Source organism: Notolepis coatsorum (genome assembly GCF_963971535.1).
Source record: "Notolepis coatsorum genome assembly, chromosome: 8".
Lineage (NCBI taxonomy): Eukaryota > Metazoa > Chordata > Actinopteri > Aulopiformes > Paralepididae > Notolepis > Notolepis coatsorum.
Window position 1 is genome coordinate 37,206,302 of NC_140172.1, and position 18,425 is coordinate 37,224,726.

General features: G+C 40.7%; 1 protein-coding gene across 1 annotated transcript in view; it reads right to left on the minus strand.

The window, feature by feature from the left end:
- The window catches only part of lars1b (leucyl-tRNA synthetase 1b), a 70,189-nt gene extending 52,783 nt beyond the window's left edge, over positions 1 to 17,406 (minus strand). The window contains exons 1-13 of the mRNA XM_084320661.1: positions 17,302 to 17,406; positions 15,462 to 15,583; positions 15,177 to 15,264; positions 13,011 to 13,091; positions 12,761 to 12,898; positions 12,170 to 12,331; positions 11,820 to 11,932; positions 10,563 to 10,626; positions 7,634 to 7,722; positions 5,583 to 5,808; positions 4,924 to 5,011; positions 3,077 to 3,153; positions 1,539 to 1,592 (exon numbers count right to left, since the gene is read on the minus strand). Coding sequence (XP_084176787.1) covers positions 1,539 to 1,592; positions 3,077 to 3,153; positions 4,924 to 5,011; positions 5,583 to 5,808; positions 7,634 to 7,722; positions 10,563 to 10,626; positions 11,820 to 11,932; positions 12,170 to 12,331; positions 12,761 to 12,898; positions 13,011 to 13,091; positions 15,177 to 15,264; positions 15,462 to 15,583; positions 17,302 to 17,307 — 1,308 coding nt within the window. The 5' untranslated portion in view covers positions 17,308 to 17,406. The remainder of the gene's footprint in view (positions 1 to 1,538; positions 1,593 to 3,076; positions 3,154 to 4,923; positions 5,012 to 5,582; positions 5,809 to 7,633; positions 7,723 to 10,562; positions 10,627 to 11,819; positions 11,933 to 12,169; positions 12,332 to 12,760; positions 12,899 to 13,010; positions 13,092 to 15,176; positions 15,265 to 15,461; positions 15,584 to 17,301) is intronic.
- Positions 17,407 to 18,425: the final 1,019 nt, after the last annotated feature.

The window sequence follows — 18,425 nt, forward strand, 5'->3', positions numbered from 1 at the left end:
TTCTCCTCAATCTATGTGTGACAAGCTACGGTACAAAGAAAGGCTTTGAAAAGAGCATTCAAATGTCTTTAAAATGAATATGCTTCCAGCTTAAGTTGAACCAGAGGCAATGCAAGGCGGCACATTATGCAGATCCTCATATTGTTCACATCATATGGAGCAAATCCTCTGTATCTACAATCAACTATAAACCAAGCGTTGAAATTGGATACAAACCCAAGAGATGGGGTTAGGATATTGTATCATAAAATATGAAAATCACCATTTTAAAGTGCATGTCTGTTGCTCTTCAACAATGTGGCTCGCACAGAACTGGTGTAGCTGATAAAGAAATTGTGCCCCGCTGCGCTGCGACCTGCTCCTGTGTCACGCCACGTATGTATCCCATCGGGCTCAGTCCTACTTTTTACAAATGCTAACACAGGGAGGGTGGAATACACACCAAGACTGAGAGCACACTGACTGGAGAGACAGAGCACACTGACTGGAGAGACAGAGCACACTGACTGGAGAGACAGAGCACACTGACTGGAGAGACAGAGCACACTGACTGGAGAGACAGAGCACACTGACTGGAGAGACAGAGCACACTGACTGGAGAGACAGAGCACACTGACTGGAGACTGAGAGCACACTGACTGGAGAGACAGAGCACACTGACTAGAGAGACAGAGCACACTGACTAGAGAGACAGAGCACACTGACTGGAGAGACAGAGCACACTGACTGGAGACTGAGAGCACACTGACTGGAGAGACAGAGCACACTGACTGGAGAGACAAGAGCACACTGACTGGAGAGACAGAGCACACTGACTGGAGAGACAGAGCACACTGACTGGAGAGACAGAGCACACTGACTAGAGAGACAGAGCACACTGACTAGAGAGACAGAGCACACTGACTGGAGAGACAGAGCACACTGACTAGAGAGACAGAGCACACTGACTAGAGAGACAGAGCACACTGACTGGAGAGACAGAGCACACTGACTGGAGACTGAGAGCACACTGACTGGAGACTGAGAGCACACTGACTGGAGAGACAGAGCACACTGACTGGAGAGACAGAGCACACTGACTGGAGAGACAGAGCACACTGACTAGAGAGACAGAGCACACTGACTGGAGAGACAGAGCACACTGACTGGAGAGACAGAGCACACTGACTGGAGAGACAGAGCACACTGACTGGAGAGACAGAGCACACTGACTGGAGAGACAGAGCACACTGACTGGAGAGACAGAGCACACTGACTGGAGACTGAGAGCACACTGACTGGAGAGACAGAGCACACTGACTGGAGAGACAGAGCACACTGACTGGAGAGACAGAGCACACTGACTAGAGAGACAGAGCACACTGACTGGAGAGACAGAGCACACTGACTGGAGAGACAGAGCACACTGACTGGAGAAACAGAGCACACTGACTGGAGAGACAGAGCACACTGACTGGAGAAACAGAGCACACTGACTGGAGAGACAGAGCACACTGACTGGAGAGACAGAGCACACTGACTGGAGAGTATTAGCTCACCGGTTCAAAAGGCAACACCATCTTGTCCTCAATTCCATACTTCTCTCTCAGGGCCTTTAGAAAATAAGCATCAACAAGAACTTGATTAACAGTGTAGTATAATACAGAGTGTATAATAGAGTGTATAATACAGAGTGTATAATACAGAGTGTATAATACGAGTGTATAATACAGAGTGTATAATACAGAGTGTATAATACGAGTGTATAATACAGAGTGTATAATAGAGTGTATAATACAGAGTGTATAATACAGAGTGTATAATACGAGTGTATAATACGAGTGTATAATAGAGTGTATAATACAGAGTGTATAATAGAGTGTATAATACAGAGTGTATAATAGAGTGTATAATAGAGTGTATAATACAGAGTGTATAATACAGAGTGTATAATACAGAGTGTATAATACAGAGTGTATAATAGTGTATAATACAGAGTGTATAATACAGAGTGTATAATACAGAGTGTATAATACGAGTGTATAATACGAGTGTATAATAGAGTGTATAATACAGAGTGTATAATACAGAGTGTATAATAGAGTGTATAATACAGAGTGTATAATACAGAGTGTATAATACAGAGTGTATAATACAGAGTGTATAATAGAGTGTATAATACAGAGTGTATAATACAGAGTGTATAATACAGAGTGTATAATAGAGTGTATAATACAGAGTGTATAATACAGAGTGTATAATACAGAGTGTATAATACAGAGTGTATAATAGAGTGTATAATACAGAGTGTATAATACAGAGTGTATAATAGAGTGTATAATAGTGTATAATACAGTGTATAATACGAGTGTATAATAGAGTGTATAATACAGAGTGTATAATACAGAGTGTATAATAGAGTGTATAATACAGAGTGTATAATACAGAGTGTATAATACAGAGTGTATAATACAGAGTGTATAATAGAGTGTATAATACAGAGTGTATAATACAGAGTGTATAATAGCGTGTATAATACAGAGTGTATAATACAGAGTGTATAATACAGAGTGTATAATAGCGTGTATAATACAGAGTGTATAATACAGAGTGTATAATACAGTGTATAATACAGAGTGTATAATAGCGTGTATAATACAGGCCAGAAACCGAACTATTCAAAGGAGCATGAAATGAGCAATGTAGAAAAAAACAAAAGAACAAGCTTTAAAAAAAAAATGGTGATCCAATAGTGGGAATACAGTAGGATATACAGTAAGCCCATAATAGTATAGTAGTAGTAGGAGTAACAGTAGTTACTTACTACACAGTTAGAATACATGGTACTAAAATAGTACAACTATTGAAGGAGGGCAGTGTCTATATCCCATAGCCGGGAAGGATGCTTATACATTTAGTAGAATGGTTAAGATTAGGATTAAGGTAAGAGATATGTTCATAAGCAACGTATTAGGTGAATATTATGACGAGTTAAAGCTTTGCAGCTAGGCCAAAAAGTGACGATTCCCATTAAAACATCCTTTTGGGCTATGGGACCTAGACACCACCTCGAGGCAACACAGGAGCGTAAGCCCACCTGTTTCTTCTTGATGTCTCGGAGGGCGGCGATGTCATCAGGAGCGTCAGACGGAACACTGGTTACCACCCCGGTACCTGGGAATAGACCAAGTTCCAAGTGAGGGACGCAACATGACACAAAAACAGGGGCAACCGCATTAAAGGAACAATCAGTTATTCAAACGTTAACAAATGGGTGGCCCCGCACCACTAAAAAAATATTTAATAAGAAGGAATGGTGTAGCGATCATCTCTTGTTGGTTGGATGGAGGACTAGCACTGAAAAATAGGTAAATAGGAGTTTTAACATTTGGTATTCACTATAGATTGGGGATGTAAAGGTTTGTTTATCTTGCTAATAGACATAACACTGGTCACTACCCTGGTAGCTGGGAACCCAAAAGAAAAACACAACATGCTACAAAACAACAACGGCAACATGAAGGCCCAATCCCTAATTCAAACGTTACCACAATTACAATTATTTTAATACAAATAAATCGTATACACGTTTTAATTTTTAGTTGATTGGCTGAGCTCTTGGTACAAGGATTAGGCCTACCACTTTTTAAATTCTATTTGCCACATTATGTGAATGTGACTGTAAAAGGTGTGTTTATGCTGTTCGTAAAACACTGGCGTCAAACAGACCTACACTCTGATTCACAACGGGCTAAGAACGTTCCAGAACGTTTCTTCATATGCCCCACATTAATATGTGAAAATAAATCCGGCTGGAGGATTTAACAACCAAAACAGCAACATCATCAGCATCATCAGGCAGCATTGCCTCGTCATTATATAACAAACAGCAGCAACAGTATCATCAAGGAACATCATCATCATCTTAAAAACCTCCAGAAATGCCTTCGGCCCACCACAAGATCATCATCCTGCCCTACTCTCCACAGGCCCAAAAGCACGAGGGCGTACAGGACACACCCCCACACACGAATAACTCCTAGTATGGACTCATAAGAAAATAAGCATAATCTGAGCACATTTTGAAGGGGGGGGGGGGGTGTGTGTGTGCGTGTGTGTGTGTTTCCCCTGAGGCCTCACATCATCACCCATTTGCCCTGTCCGTTGCCTTCAGAGTCTTACATTTAAAGGAATGATATCATGGCCTTGCTCTGGCATTTCATTTCCTCTTTATTTAGAGAAGGGTCGAGAGAAATCACAGAGCATATTCTTCACAGAAGTACAGCTTAGTGCAATGGGAGTTGATAGTCTGAGAGTGTATTCTGAAATATGTTTCACCTCCTCCCTCTCTTTTCCCCCACAGTGCAGCCGAGGGCATGACGGGATGTTTTCAGGTATCAGGCCAGACATCACTCTATCAAGGCTTCATTGAACCTGAAGCTCAATTGTGTCTGTGCTTGTTTTAAATTTTACATTTTAAATTTGTATATATGCAATGCATATAAAGCTTAGCAATAGAGCTACATTCCATTTCATGTTCTAAGTGTAATTACAACCACAGTGCACTCTAAGGGTCAATCTCAGAATAACCTGAGGGAGAAACATCCTGTAAGAGGCTGATGTGTGTTTTCTGAGCACCAACAATAATGTGCAGAGAAACTATGTTAATTGAATGACCACACAGGTATTAAAGTCCAAGCTTATATAAGTGAATTCTAAAGATTACAAAGAGGATCAAAACAATGCAATTTACAGTGTATACCACTGTATTGACGTGACAGCCATAAACTGTATCTTGGAAAGCGCAGAGTTGAGAAATCGTGCCCTTGGAGTTTTCCTCCAAGGAATTGTGACTAGAAGTGTAATTCCATTGAATGTGTCCTAGTAGAAAGTAACCTTGGTATGCAGAGAGAACCTATTGGGGGAATTTCACCAAGACAATACCTTTATCCTCCTTAATGGTGAGCATAGGCAGAGAGTAGATGGTCTTATAGGAGGTCAGGGGGGCACTCAGGGCACAGCCCAGAATATCCTGAAGAGAGAGGGACGAAGCAAGAGAGAGAGCATGTGAGATGGCATAAAAGAAAGCTTCCTGAATGGCTTTCACTCACATTCCTTCTACCAATCGAACGGCACCTCTGCCAAGATGAAGTCTAAAATAAAACACCCATCATCTCCTAGCCTATGACAATAAGTGGATTCAGACTTGTGAGTGGCCACTAGGGGAAGAGTGGCTAACCGTGAGTGCATGGGGACTGGGGAGAGACTTAAATGCCCACACCGGGCCTGCAAACTCAGTTGTCAAAATTATAACCGTAAAAGTTGTAGGTTTATAAACCTATCCCTAATCTTAACCACTCCCACTATGTACAAAGGGCATTCATTCATTGAGTGAGTGAGTGAGTGAGTGAGTGAGTGAGTGAGTGAGTGTGTGAGTGAGTGAGTGAGTGAGTGAGTGAGTGAGTGAGTGAGTGAGTGAGTGAGTGAGTGAGTGAGTGAGTGAGTGAGTGAGTGAGTGAGTGAGTGAGTGAGTGAGTGGTCTATGAGGTGTGTATGGGAGATGATAGCTTGCCCAGTTAGGTTAGGAGAGACCAGTTAAATACCTGCCCCAGCATCTCCAGCACCACTGGCACCACTCCGTTCTCCTTGGTGAAGCCCTGGAAGGCCATGTTCTTGGCAGACCTCATGGTGCTGATGAAGATGTCTCCGTTGGCCGTCTCAAAGGCTACGTACTTGATGTCCGGTCTCACCCAGCAGTTGGTCTGTCCGAACATGGTCTCTGGTCTCAGGGTGGCCGCCACCAGGAAAATATTCTTGCCTTTCAAGCCACTGGAGGGCAAGACACCACGATTGATATGTTATTATCAACACTGTCGTGTTATTTACATTGTTACTTTTCAAGAGTTTATTTATCACATACATACCAGGGCATACAGTGAAAAGCGGTTGGCCATGCCCGCTACGATTGTGCAAGAATACAATAGTAAATAGTAGTGCTGTCAATAGATTAAAAAAAATTCACAAATTAATCTCACAATTTTCTGTAATTAATGTAGATTAAAAATGGCATTTTTCTACTTAAAACCGAAGCTTGTAACAGATATTTACTTGAGTAAAATCATGGAATTAATGTAAAATCAACACAAAGAAAGTATATTTCGATTCAAAGACTATTTTAATAGCTTTCTTTGAATACAGTTTCTCTCCTGTGAAATACAAATGTTCAACAAAACCATCAACATTGACTCAGCTAGACCTCTTTCTTATATCCGCGGCGCTAAAATTGAAGATGTTTCACTCCATAGATTAATCTAGATTATTACATGGCGTTTTCACATTCGCCGAAATGCTTGCTTGTGATTGGTCAATAGCCCCCCGACAGCGGTCATTATTTTTCAATAATGACCGCTGTTTTTTCAATAATGACCGCTGTGCGCAGCTGTTCGCAATCAAGCCCACTGACACACACTGTTTCAGTGCAATTAGACACTGCCGGTGTTCTGCTGCCGGCGATGACAGGGGGCGGAGCGACGAGCGGAGCCAGAACGCAGCCAGAACCAGTGTTGCGAGTCGATGTAAAATGAATTAGGTATATTGTTAGTAAGTTAGCCATGTAATAAGCGGGATAATGTATAGCTATACTCGGTCATTGTCGCAAAATAATTGACCTTCACTGACGTTTAAAACACCTCGCCGAAGCGGCTCGGTATTTTAAACTCCGTGTCGGTCAATTAATTTAATCCCTTACATTATCCCTTACTTAATTTATTTTAATACTTTAAATAATTTAAATTAATCTCCAAAGTTAAAGCTTTAATTTTGACAGCCCTAGTAAATAGTAATAAAAATAAGTATAATAGACATGATAAAATAGACATGTTAATAAATCACTTCAAGGCACTGGGTCCTATGTACACTCCTATACAATATACAGTTTTACTTCTATGTCCCTATGCTATACCGGTACTTTCTGTTACTAGCTATACTATGAAATAATCACAACAAGTTATTTTCTTAAAGTGTCCTTTTTTCCCTTCCTTTAAAGTGTCCTTTTCCTGTGTGTTTAAAGTGACTTGAGACAGTGTGGCAGGATAACTGACTTGCAGAGGTGATTTATTTATTTTGTGTAAAATCATGCAAGAAGTTTTCTCCGTATTCCTGCTTTCTTTTTTGTTCTTAGCTCTATTTATTTTAATTTTAAAATGTTCTTATGTACATGTATGTATTTATATGTGTTTCATTACATGTATATATACATAATTGTTACATACCAATTATTCGCCTGTTCTATTCTCCATCCATCTATCATCCATAGCAACACTATATTATCACCGACATCCTGATGGGGATCCCCTTTGAACAGCCCATCTGAGATGTCTCTCCTCCACAACGCCTGTGGTGCTTTTTTTCCTATTGCTAGGTTTTAGTGAGTCGTTCCTCATCTTCATTGGGGAAAGTCTGGGGGTGTTGCATATGTGGACTTTATGGTGGTTTTTGTTCTAGATCTATTGTGATGTTTCTTCTTGACTTGTAAAGCCCATGGGGGAAATTCCATGTGATCTCGGGCTCTACAAATACATTTGATAAGTAAATACAAACTTGTATAACCAAAAAGGCTTTATGGAACTGGAGGTAAAAGTGAATGACGTATAACCTGCTGTAGAAGACTTTGGCCTTGAGTTTTGCCGGGTAGGGCTCCACGACCTTCATCTTGATCAGAGTATACTCCTGTGGTCCAACTCCCTACAGGTGGAGAGGGGGGGGGGTTCATTTATTAGTGTACATATCAAATGAAAACATTCAGCTCACTTCTGAATCACAGATAGTCCTTCCAAGAATCTTTACGAAATTATTGTGACCAAAAATGTGTTATATGGCACTGGCTTTTCAGAGAAATTGTAAGGCAATTTGCAAAAATATGTTTCAGTTAGTTTGCTGTTAAGATCCCAGGATTGGTGAAAAGTATAAGTTGTGATGATCTGCTGGTTGTTGTGTGCTGTCAAAGTATTTAGCGTGTGAATAGGTCAAACTTAAAAGACCCAGCTATATTTGTGAGTAATGATAACTAGTCAAGAGTTTTTATTTGTCAAGGCATACAATTATACAATGAAATGCGGGGGGTCTTGCCCGCAACGATTGTGCAATGCCATAATACAATATACAATAAGAATCCAATAGGATGAGAATGAGACATGTGTGCAATAATACAAGTAATAAGAATAAAGACATATCAGGTATATGTACATGAAGTTTACAAAAAGCATGGTAGACATGCTAAGGTCCTGCGATAGTGCAATGGTGTTAGCTACGGATGAGGCACTGGGTCTTATGTACACTACTATACAATGATATACTATACAATCTACAGTTATACTATGTGTCCTTATGCTAGCTTGCTATCCATCTGTTTACTATACAAGAACCACTCCCGTTCTTGTTTTTAAAGTGACCTTTCATTGTGTAAAGTGTCCATGAGTGTGAGCGTGTGCAGCATGTGTGTGTGTGTGTTCATGTTAAAGTGACTGCTAGTGTGTGAGCGTATATACAGTGTGTGTGTGCTCATGTGTGCTTGTGTGTGGAGAGTTCAGTGTTCAAGACTCTGATGGCCTGGGGGAAGAAGCTGAGCCGAAGTCTCTCTGTCCTAGTTACTGGTGTTCGCAGGCGTTTGTCTGACCGCAGCAGCTGGAACAGGCTGTTGTTGGGGTGGTGAGGGTCCTTCATTATTCTGCAGGATCTGGATTTGCACCTCTTGTTATATAAGACCTGCAGGGGTGGTAGTGCAATACCCGTTGTACGCTCAGCTGAGCGCACCACTCTCTGTAGGGCCTTCTTGTCCTGTGCCGTGCTGTTTCCATACCAGGCAGTGATGTTTCCAGTCAAGATGCTCTCTACAGCTCCGGAGTAGAAGGACTGGAGTATCTTCCCCGATACTCTGAACTTCCTTAACTGTCTCAGGTGGTAGAGGCGCTTCTTCGCCTTCTTTACGACTGAGTCTATGTGTGTTGTCCATGTCAGGTCCTCTGAGATGTGGACCCCCAAGTAGTTGAAGCTGCTCACCCTGTCCACGGTAGCCCCGTTTATCCTATATACTGCCTACACTGCCTTACACTGTAATCAAAACTACCAACCTCAACCTAGTCTACCTAAATAACACTGTATGATAGCCATGTACAATAACACTGTATATATATATATATATATATATATATATATATATATATATATATATATATCTGTATGACTATACCTATAAAGGTATATATAGTCATACAGATATATATATATATACAAACCTATTCCCATTTACATTCCTGTATACTGTAAATACCCACTCTGTATACTGTACATGCTGTATATACTATATCTATATTTGTATATATGCCATACCTACTCTTATTAGTTAGACCACTGACCACTATAGTATATTTATACTTCACTGTACATAATAATACAGTACTTACATCAGATTAACATATTTACTCAGTAGCTTTGTTATATATATAAAGCTAAAAGATGAAAACCTTCAAAAGAAGGGACTGCACACTCCTCAGGGCTGATTTTGCTTTTTATTTGTTTAGTGCACAACGCGTTTGTGGGGGTGGAGCATTCTGTATATGATGATTATCACTGACACCTGCTGTATAGCACCTGAGGAAGCGGAAGCTAAACGCGTTGTGCACCAAACACATAAAAAGCTAAATCAGTCCTGAGGAGTGCGGTCCCTTCTTTTGAAGGTTTTCTTCTCTTAGCTTTATACATCTCTCTTGCGCTGACCTGCACCTCCACAGTCGGGGTCCAACTAGATGTGCACAAATCTTATTTAGTTTATGTTTATATATATATATATATATATATATATATATATATATATATATATATATATATATATATATATTAAATTTGACTTATTACACTGTATATTACATACCGTCCTGTATATTGTCAATGCACTGTACCGTTATCTTCAAGTTCAAGTTTCAAGTTTCTTTAATAGTTGTCATACAGAAGTACAGAATACTTTCATACAAAATGCTGTTACGCTCCAGAGACTGTGCTAGACAAGATAGTATCAAATAACATAGTATAGCATGTAATTTAGAAGAAGAAAATGAGGTCACAGTGTTCGGTATAGACATATGTACAATGTTCTGAGTTACCATATAATATACAATACTATGCAGTGTACTAATGTACAGTACTATATAGTGCAAAGCAGAAATGGGATGAGGTACAATTTAGGTACAATTTACAGTAAGGTGTACGAGTTGTAGTGCAATCCTTCATCAATAAATATAAAGTGTGGGGAGTGGGTGCTACAGTGTGTTTGTTTAAAGTGGGTGTGTGCTATAAAGTGTGTGGAGTGGGTGCTACAGTGTGTCTGTTTAAAGTGAGTGTGTGCGTGTGGATGTGTGTGCTATGTGCGTTTGGTGGTTGTTGTTGTGTAGTGTTCATTGTGCGTTTAGCAGTCTGATGGCCTGGGGATAGAAGCTTCTCTGTACTTGTGATGTACAATGACAATACATTTTTATCTAATATTGCATAAAAATGGTGTGATCGCAAAGCCATGCACTACCATGCAGTACCTCGCCCGTCTGCCTGTCGTGGTCCATGCAAGGCTGTCCGTCCTTGGGGGAGTAGATGGTGTACCTGCAGAGAGTCAGTGACAGTCACCAATGTAGAGTTATCATTTTACATAAGGCAACGGGCACTGTAGATGTAATACCAGTCACACCCTCCTGGTGGTGCCGTTCAGTTACTGGTCAGCCTCTTTACCTCTAGTCTAGGCCTTCCTAGACAGCACTAAATCAAACCAAACCCTTGATGAGCTTTCAAGACATTTTAGTATGAGATGGATGAGATTGCGGACTGCTGGACAGTGACACATAATATATTTCTGTCCCTATGAAAACAAATACAAAATCCACTGAATCACCAGTTACATAGTCTTACCTCAGAGTATAGAACCCCTCTTTAACGTGTATTACCTGAGATTATAGAACCCCTCTTTAAAGTGTCTTACCTCAGATTATAGAACCCCTCTTTAAAGTGTTTTACCTCAGATTACAGAAACCCTCTTTAACGTGTATTACCTCAGATTACAGAAACCTTCTTTAAAGTGTCTTACCTCAGAGTACAGAAACCCTCTTTAAAGTGTCTTACCTCAGATTACAGAAACCCTCTTTAACGTGTTTTACCTCAGAGTACAGAAACCCTCTTTAACGTGTTTTACCTCAGATTACAGAAACCCTCTTTAACGTGTTTTACCTCAGATTACAGAAACCCTCTTTAACGTGTTTTACCTCAGAGTACAGAAACCCTCTTTAAAGCGTCTTATCTCAGAGTACAGAAACCCTCTTTAACGTGTTTTACCTCAGAGTACAGAAACCCTCTTTAAAGCGTCTTATCTCAGAGTACAGAAACGCTCTTTAAAGCATTTTACCTCAGATTATAGAAACCCTCTTTAAAGCGTTTTACCTCAGATTATAGAAACCCTCTTTAAAGCGTCTTACCTCAGAGTACAGAAACCCTCTTTAAAGCGTTTTACCTCAGAGTACAGAAACCCTCTTTAACGTGTTTTACCTCAGAGTACAGAAACCCTCTTTAACGTGTTTTACCTCAGAGTACAGAAACCCTCTTTAAAGTGTTTTACCTCAGATTATAGAAACCCTCTTTAACGTGTATTACCTCAGAGTACAGAAACGCTCTTTAAAGCGTCTTATCTCAGATTATAGAAACCCTCTTTATAGCGTCTTATCTCAGAGTACAGAAACCCTCTTTAACCTGGTTTAGCTCACTTTCCCCCCTCAAACACTGGAAGGACGGTATCAGAACAAGCTCACCTTTTTCCAAACTTAATCTTCTTCCTCTCCTTCAGGGTGATGAACTGCCACCGGACAAAGGAGTCATAGAAGGGATTTGCATCCGTGGTGATGAACGAACGCCTCCAGTCCACCTGGGAGACATCAGAACACCATCATTTAGATGGGAGAGGCACCAAGTCATATTTTCACACATGAATGAAAAACATGCAGACACTAATTAAAAATAAAGTTTTAGTTAATGTGGGGTGGTGGGGTGGTAGGGGTCATCTAGGGGTCAAATCATTGTGACTTGTATATAGCAGGGACACGGAACAAATACAGGGGGTAAGACTGCAGTGTTCTGGAGTAGGATGTTTCTCATCAATCACCTTGACTCCCATCAGTTTCAGGTCTTGGACGGCGAGGGCAGGAAAGTACCCCAGCCAATGTTCGGCTTTGGCAAACTTGATAATCTCCTCGTCTCTCAGGCCCAGAGACTTCATGATGTCCCACTGGAACTTGGAGCCGCCAGACTTCGCCACTGCTTTGCTCTGGAGGGGACAGAGGCAGAGACAAGAGAACGCAATTGAGCTTATCTTTTATTAAAAAAAATTGAAAGAAGAAGAAATTGGGATACATGCTTGTTGGGTGACTAATAAAATAACGGCAACAAAATTGCTTCGTTTTGTTTACACTTTTTTGGAGATTCACTGGGAAAAGGATTTTCACGTAGCAATTATCCGATTTCTCACGGAATACCGTTCTAGTTTTAAACTGCCCAGAGCCCAACAGAACTACCCCCCATTCAAAACAAGGGGAAACTTGATTTTTTCCCCCTGCATTGTCTGATGTGAATGAGACCTTAACACTCACTGACCTCACAATTCCTGGAAAGGGTCCAGCTCAACTGACAAAGTTCAGAGTTGTGTTTTGGTTTGTTTACAAGCAAAAGACCAAAAGATTAAGAGAGACTGCCTCACCTTCTTGCTCTTCGCCTTGTCCTTGATGATGATTTCATCGTCCACATTGGGCTTCTCCTCCTCCTCCTCCTGCTCCCCTGGGAACTGGGGAGGGTATCCATACAGCTCCATCTCTCTCTTCAGTTTGTCGGAACAGGCCTGGCAGATGAGGGGGCGCGGGGGAGATTAGACGGTAGAAAGACCCGTAGCTCTATGACAGTGTAACTACGTGGTTTGTGTTCCGCGTTATGGTCTGAAAGGAGAAACTCACCTTGATGGGCATTCCTGTGCAGTGAAGCCCAAAGGGGAAAAGGCACTGTTTCCCTCTCATACGCTGGTAACCAACACCAAACTGCAGAGGACAAAGAAAGGTACAGCAGAGACCTAGGGTTAGCCAGAAATAAGAGACTTGAAGCTAGAAGGATACGTGAAAAGTGACTGCTTCGTTGTTGTTGTTTACAATAGCAGGGCCCCACAATTGTGTTTACAAACATACAGTATTTACAATTCAAAGACGCATTCTACAATCGTGTTTACAGTGCCTCAAAATGCTTTTGGTCTGATTTGTGATGACACATATAATTACTCTAAGAATGATATATTGGAAAATATGTTTTGTAAACTAATTGTGGGCTCTGGCAATTAATAAATAAATATACATTTAAAAAAAACTCTCTCCCCAAACTGCAGAGGAGACCTTACAGGTTAGAACACTGTTCAGACATTTTAAATATACCAGGGCCCTCATTCATCAATGTGTGCGTAGAACATGTTCTATTTCCACACGTAAGCACGGAATGTAGAACCAGTATACGCACAGGGAAGTCGGGATTCATCACACGTGCGTACGCAGGCTCTACGCACACCTGTCATGGTGAATCCCACCTTGGCTCTGCGCCGAGGCTCGTGCACACTTTCACGTATTTGCATACCAGAAACGCCCCGATTAACCATATACGGTAATGGAATACACCCATGAAATGTGGAAAAATGGACTAAGCCGAGGGAAGCGTGTCATGACAGGCTGACAGACGTGTACACTTACGGTGATGTCGGATATGATATCTATTAACCATTGCTGCCTGGGCAGCGCAAACACTAATAAATACCGCGCTGGAATATGACTGCCTTTTCCCGTGTTGTTTGATTAATACCCAGGGATTAAAGTTCTCCTCAATTTTATTCCAAATCGCGATGGATCTCCCGTCAATTTTCTACCTGCTGCATATGATTTCTAGAGGCATACTACAATCTATTTTGATGTCAGTATTGGGTAGCCTATATAAACAATAATACGAGAGCATATACAAGAACAATGAATCTCACTGCATGTATGATGTAGCCTGCCTTTCAATACATGAACTTGAATTCCATCATGTTTGTGTGCGGGACTCACAAGGCTGTTGTCACAATGGGTGGTACCGCCCGGTACAGTAATAATAACAGTCCACACAATATCACGATCCATGCCATAGCCTATGTTCTATTAGGACATGATCTGTGACGACAAATGTTCTAGAATGTTTGATTAAGATATCATACTCTGACAGCATGCCTATGATCAACAAAAACGCGAACTTGAATCCCATCATATACATAGTCTGTCCACTATCTGGTGTCATTGCAATGCGTTTTCTATTCTTTCTTATACAGTAAAAAGGGGGAAGAACACTATATTCATATGACTTGTATTCTGCTTACAGCTTCGAAATTCCACTTGTTTCGTTTAACGTAAAGCCTTTTAAATATAATCAAAACGTTCCCGTGTTTCTGCGGTCTGCGCAAAATAATAATGAGTTGAGCTTTATGATTTATGATGAATTGAAAATGGGGGACCCTGATGTAAACAAGACGAAAGTCTTTCTCTGGTCTGCATCCCCAATTAACAATTGTATGTACTGAGCTGTACTGTACTGTACCCATTCTGCAATCTGTTAATAAACTTTTCAATCAATCAATCAATCAATCAATCAAGCTACGCGGAGCGCAGTCAGTCAGTAGCCTACACCCCGTATATTCCGATAATGCTATATAAACCATGCTGCATTCATTCTGAGAGAAAGATCTATTATTCCAAATGCTATTTATAGGGTTTTGACCATAATTACACTACTGTTGCTATTTTACAATGAACTATAATGAACTACGGTTCGTACAGAACATGCCAGTGTTATTATGCACAGAAGCTCATTTCCTTGTTGTAATAATATATTCTACCACTGGGCGCCAGGTACGCATGGTCTGACCTGTGCGTAGACGTAAGCACGGAGTCAAGTTCAAGTTGAAATTGATGAATCCCACTCTTTGCTTAGAAATGATCGTACGCACAGCGTAAGCACAAATCTGTGCGTAGAACACGTTGATGAATGAGGGCCCAGGCACCTACAACGGCTGGTGGATGAAGACATTTAGTTTCTCACTTTTTATGAAAGCTTACCTCGCATTTTGACAGACTGAACGTGTGTCCAAGGTGCAACCTGCCATTCATGTAAGGGTAGGGGAAGGTGACAAAGTACTTGTTTTTGCTGGAATAGAGAGAGAAAATAAATCAATTGAAATCAAATCTATGACCAATGAGGTTTGATAACTGAGATAAGTATAGTATAGTATAGTATATATACACAGTGTAGTACAGAATAGTACAGTGTAGTACAGAATAGTACAGTATGGTACAGTGTAGTACAGAATAGTACAGTATTGTGAGTGGGCCACAGCTCATTACTTGGTGCTTTCTCCAATAGTAGTTGGAGCATCACACTCAAACGTCCTCTCCTTCTCCCATTTCTCTTGGCTCTCTAGCTCGATCTTTCTCAAAAAGTCCAACTTCGCTGTGCCCTTCCGCTCCTAAGAGACAATGTCATACAAGGGTTACGATGGTAACAGTTGAGTTTAGTAGCACAAAATACCTTTGATACTGATTGTCATAGCTGCAAACTCATGGAGTAAAAAAAAAAGGACACACAACACCACTCAGAAATCATTCACTTAAGTGCCCTAATTTCAGATAAAAAAAGGTGACCGTCACCTAAAGGAGTTTGTAGATAGTGTAGTATACTGGTTTACAAAGTGGGGGCCCTGGGAATCCCCAGCAAAATAAAGAATATTTTATTATTTCATGCACAATACTTTTTATCACAACAACAAAACGTAGAGCGACTATGGTAAAGGGGTTTCACTACTGTATCTCCACTGTCTCCCCACCTACAGACAGACAAATACAATTAAGTTGTACCTTTATTATTCCCCTTGGGGAAATTCGTCCTCGTTTGACCCATCCTAACTATTAGGAGCAGTGGGCAGCCACACAGTGCGGTGCCCGGGGACCAACTCCAGTTGTAATGCCAGTGCCTTGGTCAGGGGCCATGGCAGGAAAACTAGCATGCATGTATTTTGGTTCTGTAACATGCATGTCTTTAATTCTGTAACATTACTAAAAACATATCCATTTAGCAAAAACCAGATCAGATGGGGGACATGGGGCAAAGCCTTATAAATGAGATCCATGATCTATTCTGTGTCTGTTTGGGGGGTCCTTGGCATTAAAAGGTTTTAGAACAACATGTGTAACTTTTAGTATATGTATTGATTGATTGATTGATTGATTGAAAACTTTGCAGAATGGGTACAATACAGTACGGCTACATACACACAATTGTTAAGGGGAAGCAGACCAGAGAAAGACTTCGTCTTGTTTACATCAGGGTCCCCCATTTTCAATTCATAATGATTCATAATGTCTAGTTCAGATCAGTCCAACCAGACAATACGTTATAATAACATCACTGGGGAACTAACATGTAATCACTCGTTCATGCACTCTACCTAATGCATACATGCTGCTCTGAATGATGTGCTATACAGGAAAACAGCTGCTATATTCTACTACCCACCTTCAAAAACACTCTCAAAGAACACCTACGGGAGACTGCAATTCGAAACTGGCCCCTACAAATGTCTTAACCCAGTTGTACAGTAAATTACCAAGTATGGCTTTGTCAGTATTCCAATGTACAGTGTACAGTGTCCCCTACCCCAACCCCCCTCCAATGTACAGCCCCCCCACCCACCCACCAACCCCACCCCACCCACCTCCTCCAATGTACAGTTTCTACGTCAAATGTATACACTCTTTTTCTGGACACTTTTTGTATCACAAACAGTACTGTATTTGCAAATCTGATATGTCATAAATGTATAGATGTAGCAGTACACTGTCTATCTGTATGTCATGATGTATGTCATATATGTTATGATGAATTGAAAATGGGGGACCCTGATGTAAACAAGACGAAAGTCTTTCTCTGGTCTGCATCCCCTTAACAATTGTATGTATTGAGCTGTACTGTACTGTACTGTACCCATTCTGCAATCTGTTAATAAACTTTTCAATCAATCAATCAATTCTGTCCAACTCAGCCTTTGCTTCTGCAGTTGGCTAACTTAGTTAGCTAGCGAGCTAACGTTACCTCGTTGAGCTAGCTAAACGTAATGTGGCGGTGTCTACAAACGCGAATAGTCCTAGACTTCAAGCTAATTAAATATAGTTGCCAGCCTCCACCTACCGTCATTTTTATTCCAACGATCAACTGATGTTAAACGCCAATAAACAGCTGAAACCCAATCAACCCACGCCACCGGTATTGGGCTGACGACAGCTCTTCTTCTTCTTCTTCAATGGATTTAATGGCAGATCGCGACCACAAAAGGCGCATACCGCCACCTACTGTACAATCCATTTTACAATGTCTTCTTCTTCTTCGTTGGAATTAATAACAAAAAAGGCGCATACCGCCACCTACTGTACATCCCAGCAACTGGCCGGATAAACAAGACCCGGCAAATAAAAGAAAACAATAAAGAAAAACCAATAAACCCCATGAATGAATGAATGAATGAATGAATGAATGAATGAATTAATTAATTAATTAATTAATTAATTAATTAATTAATTAATTAATGAAAACTTTATTTAACAGATTGCAGAATGGGTACAAGTTCAAGTTCAAGTTCAAGTTCTTTAATAGTTGTCATACAGAAGTACAGAATACTTTCATACAAAATGCTTCTTACTGTTACGCTCCAGAGACTGTGCTAGACAAGATAGTATCAAATAACATAATAACATAATATAGCATGAATTTAGAAGAAGAAAATGAGGTCACAGTGTTCGGTATAGACATATGTACAATGTTCTGAGTTACCATATAATATACAATACACAATACTATGCAGTGTACTAATGTACAGTACTATCTAGTGCAAAGCAGAAATGGGATGAGGTACAATTTTAGGTACAATTTACAGTAAGGTGTACGAGTTGTAGTGCAATCCTTCATCCATAAATATAAAGTGTGGGGAGTGGGTGCTACAGTGTGTTTGTTTAAAGTGGGTGTGTGCTATAAGTGTGTGGAGTGGGTGCTACAGTGTGTTTGTTTAAAGTGAGTGTGTGTGTGTGGATGTGTGTGCTATGTGCGTTTGGTGGTTGTTGTTGTGTAGTGTTCATTCATTGTTCGTTTAGCAGCCTGATGGCCTGGGGATAGAAGCTTCTTCTGAGTCTTTCTGTGCTCGCCTTGAGACTCCTGTATCGCTTGCCTGACCGCAGCAGTTCAAAGAGGCAGTTGTTCGGGTGACTGGAGTCTTTAATGATTCTCTTAGCCTTGCCCTTGCAACGCTTGTAGTAAATGTT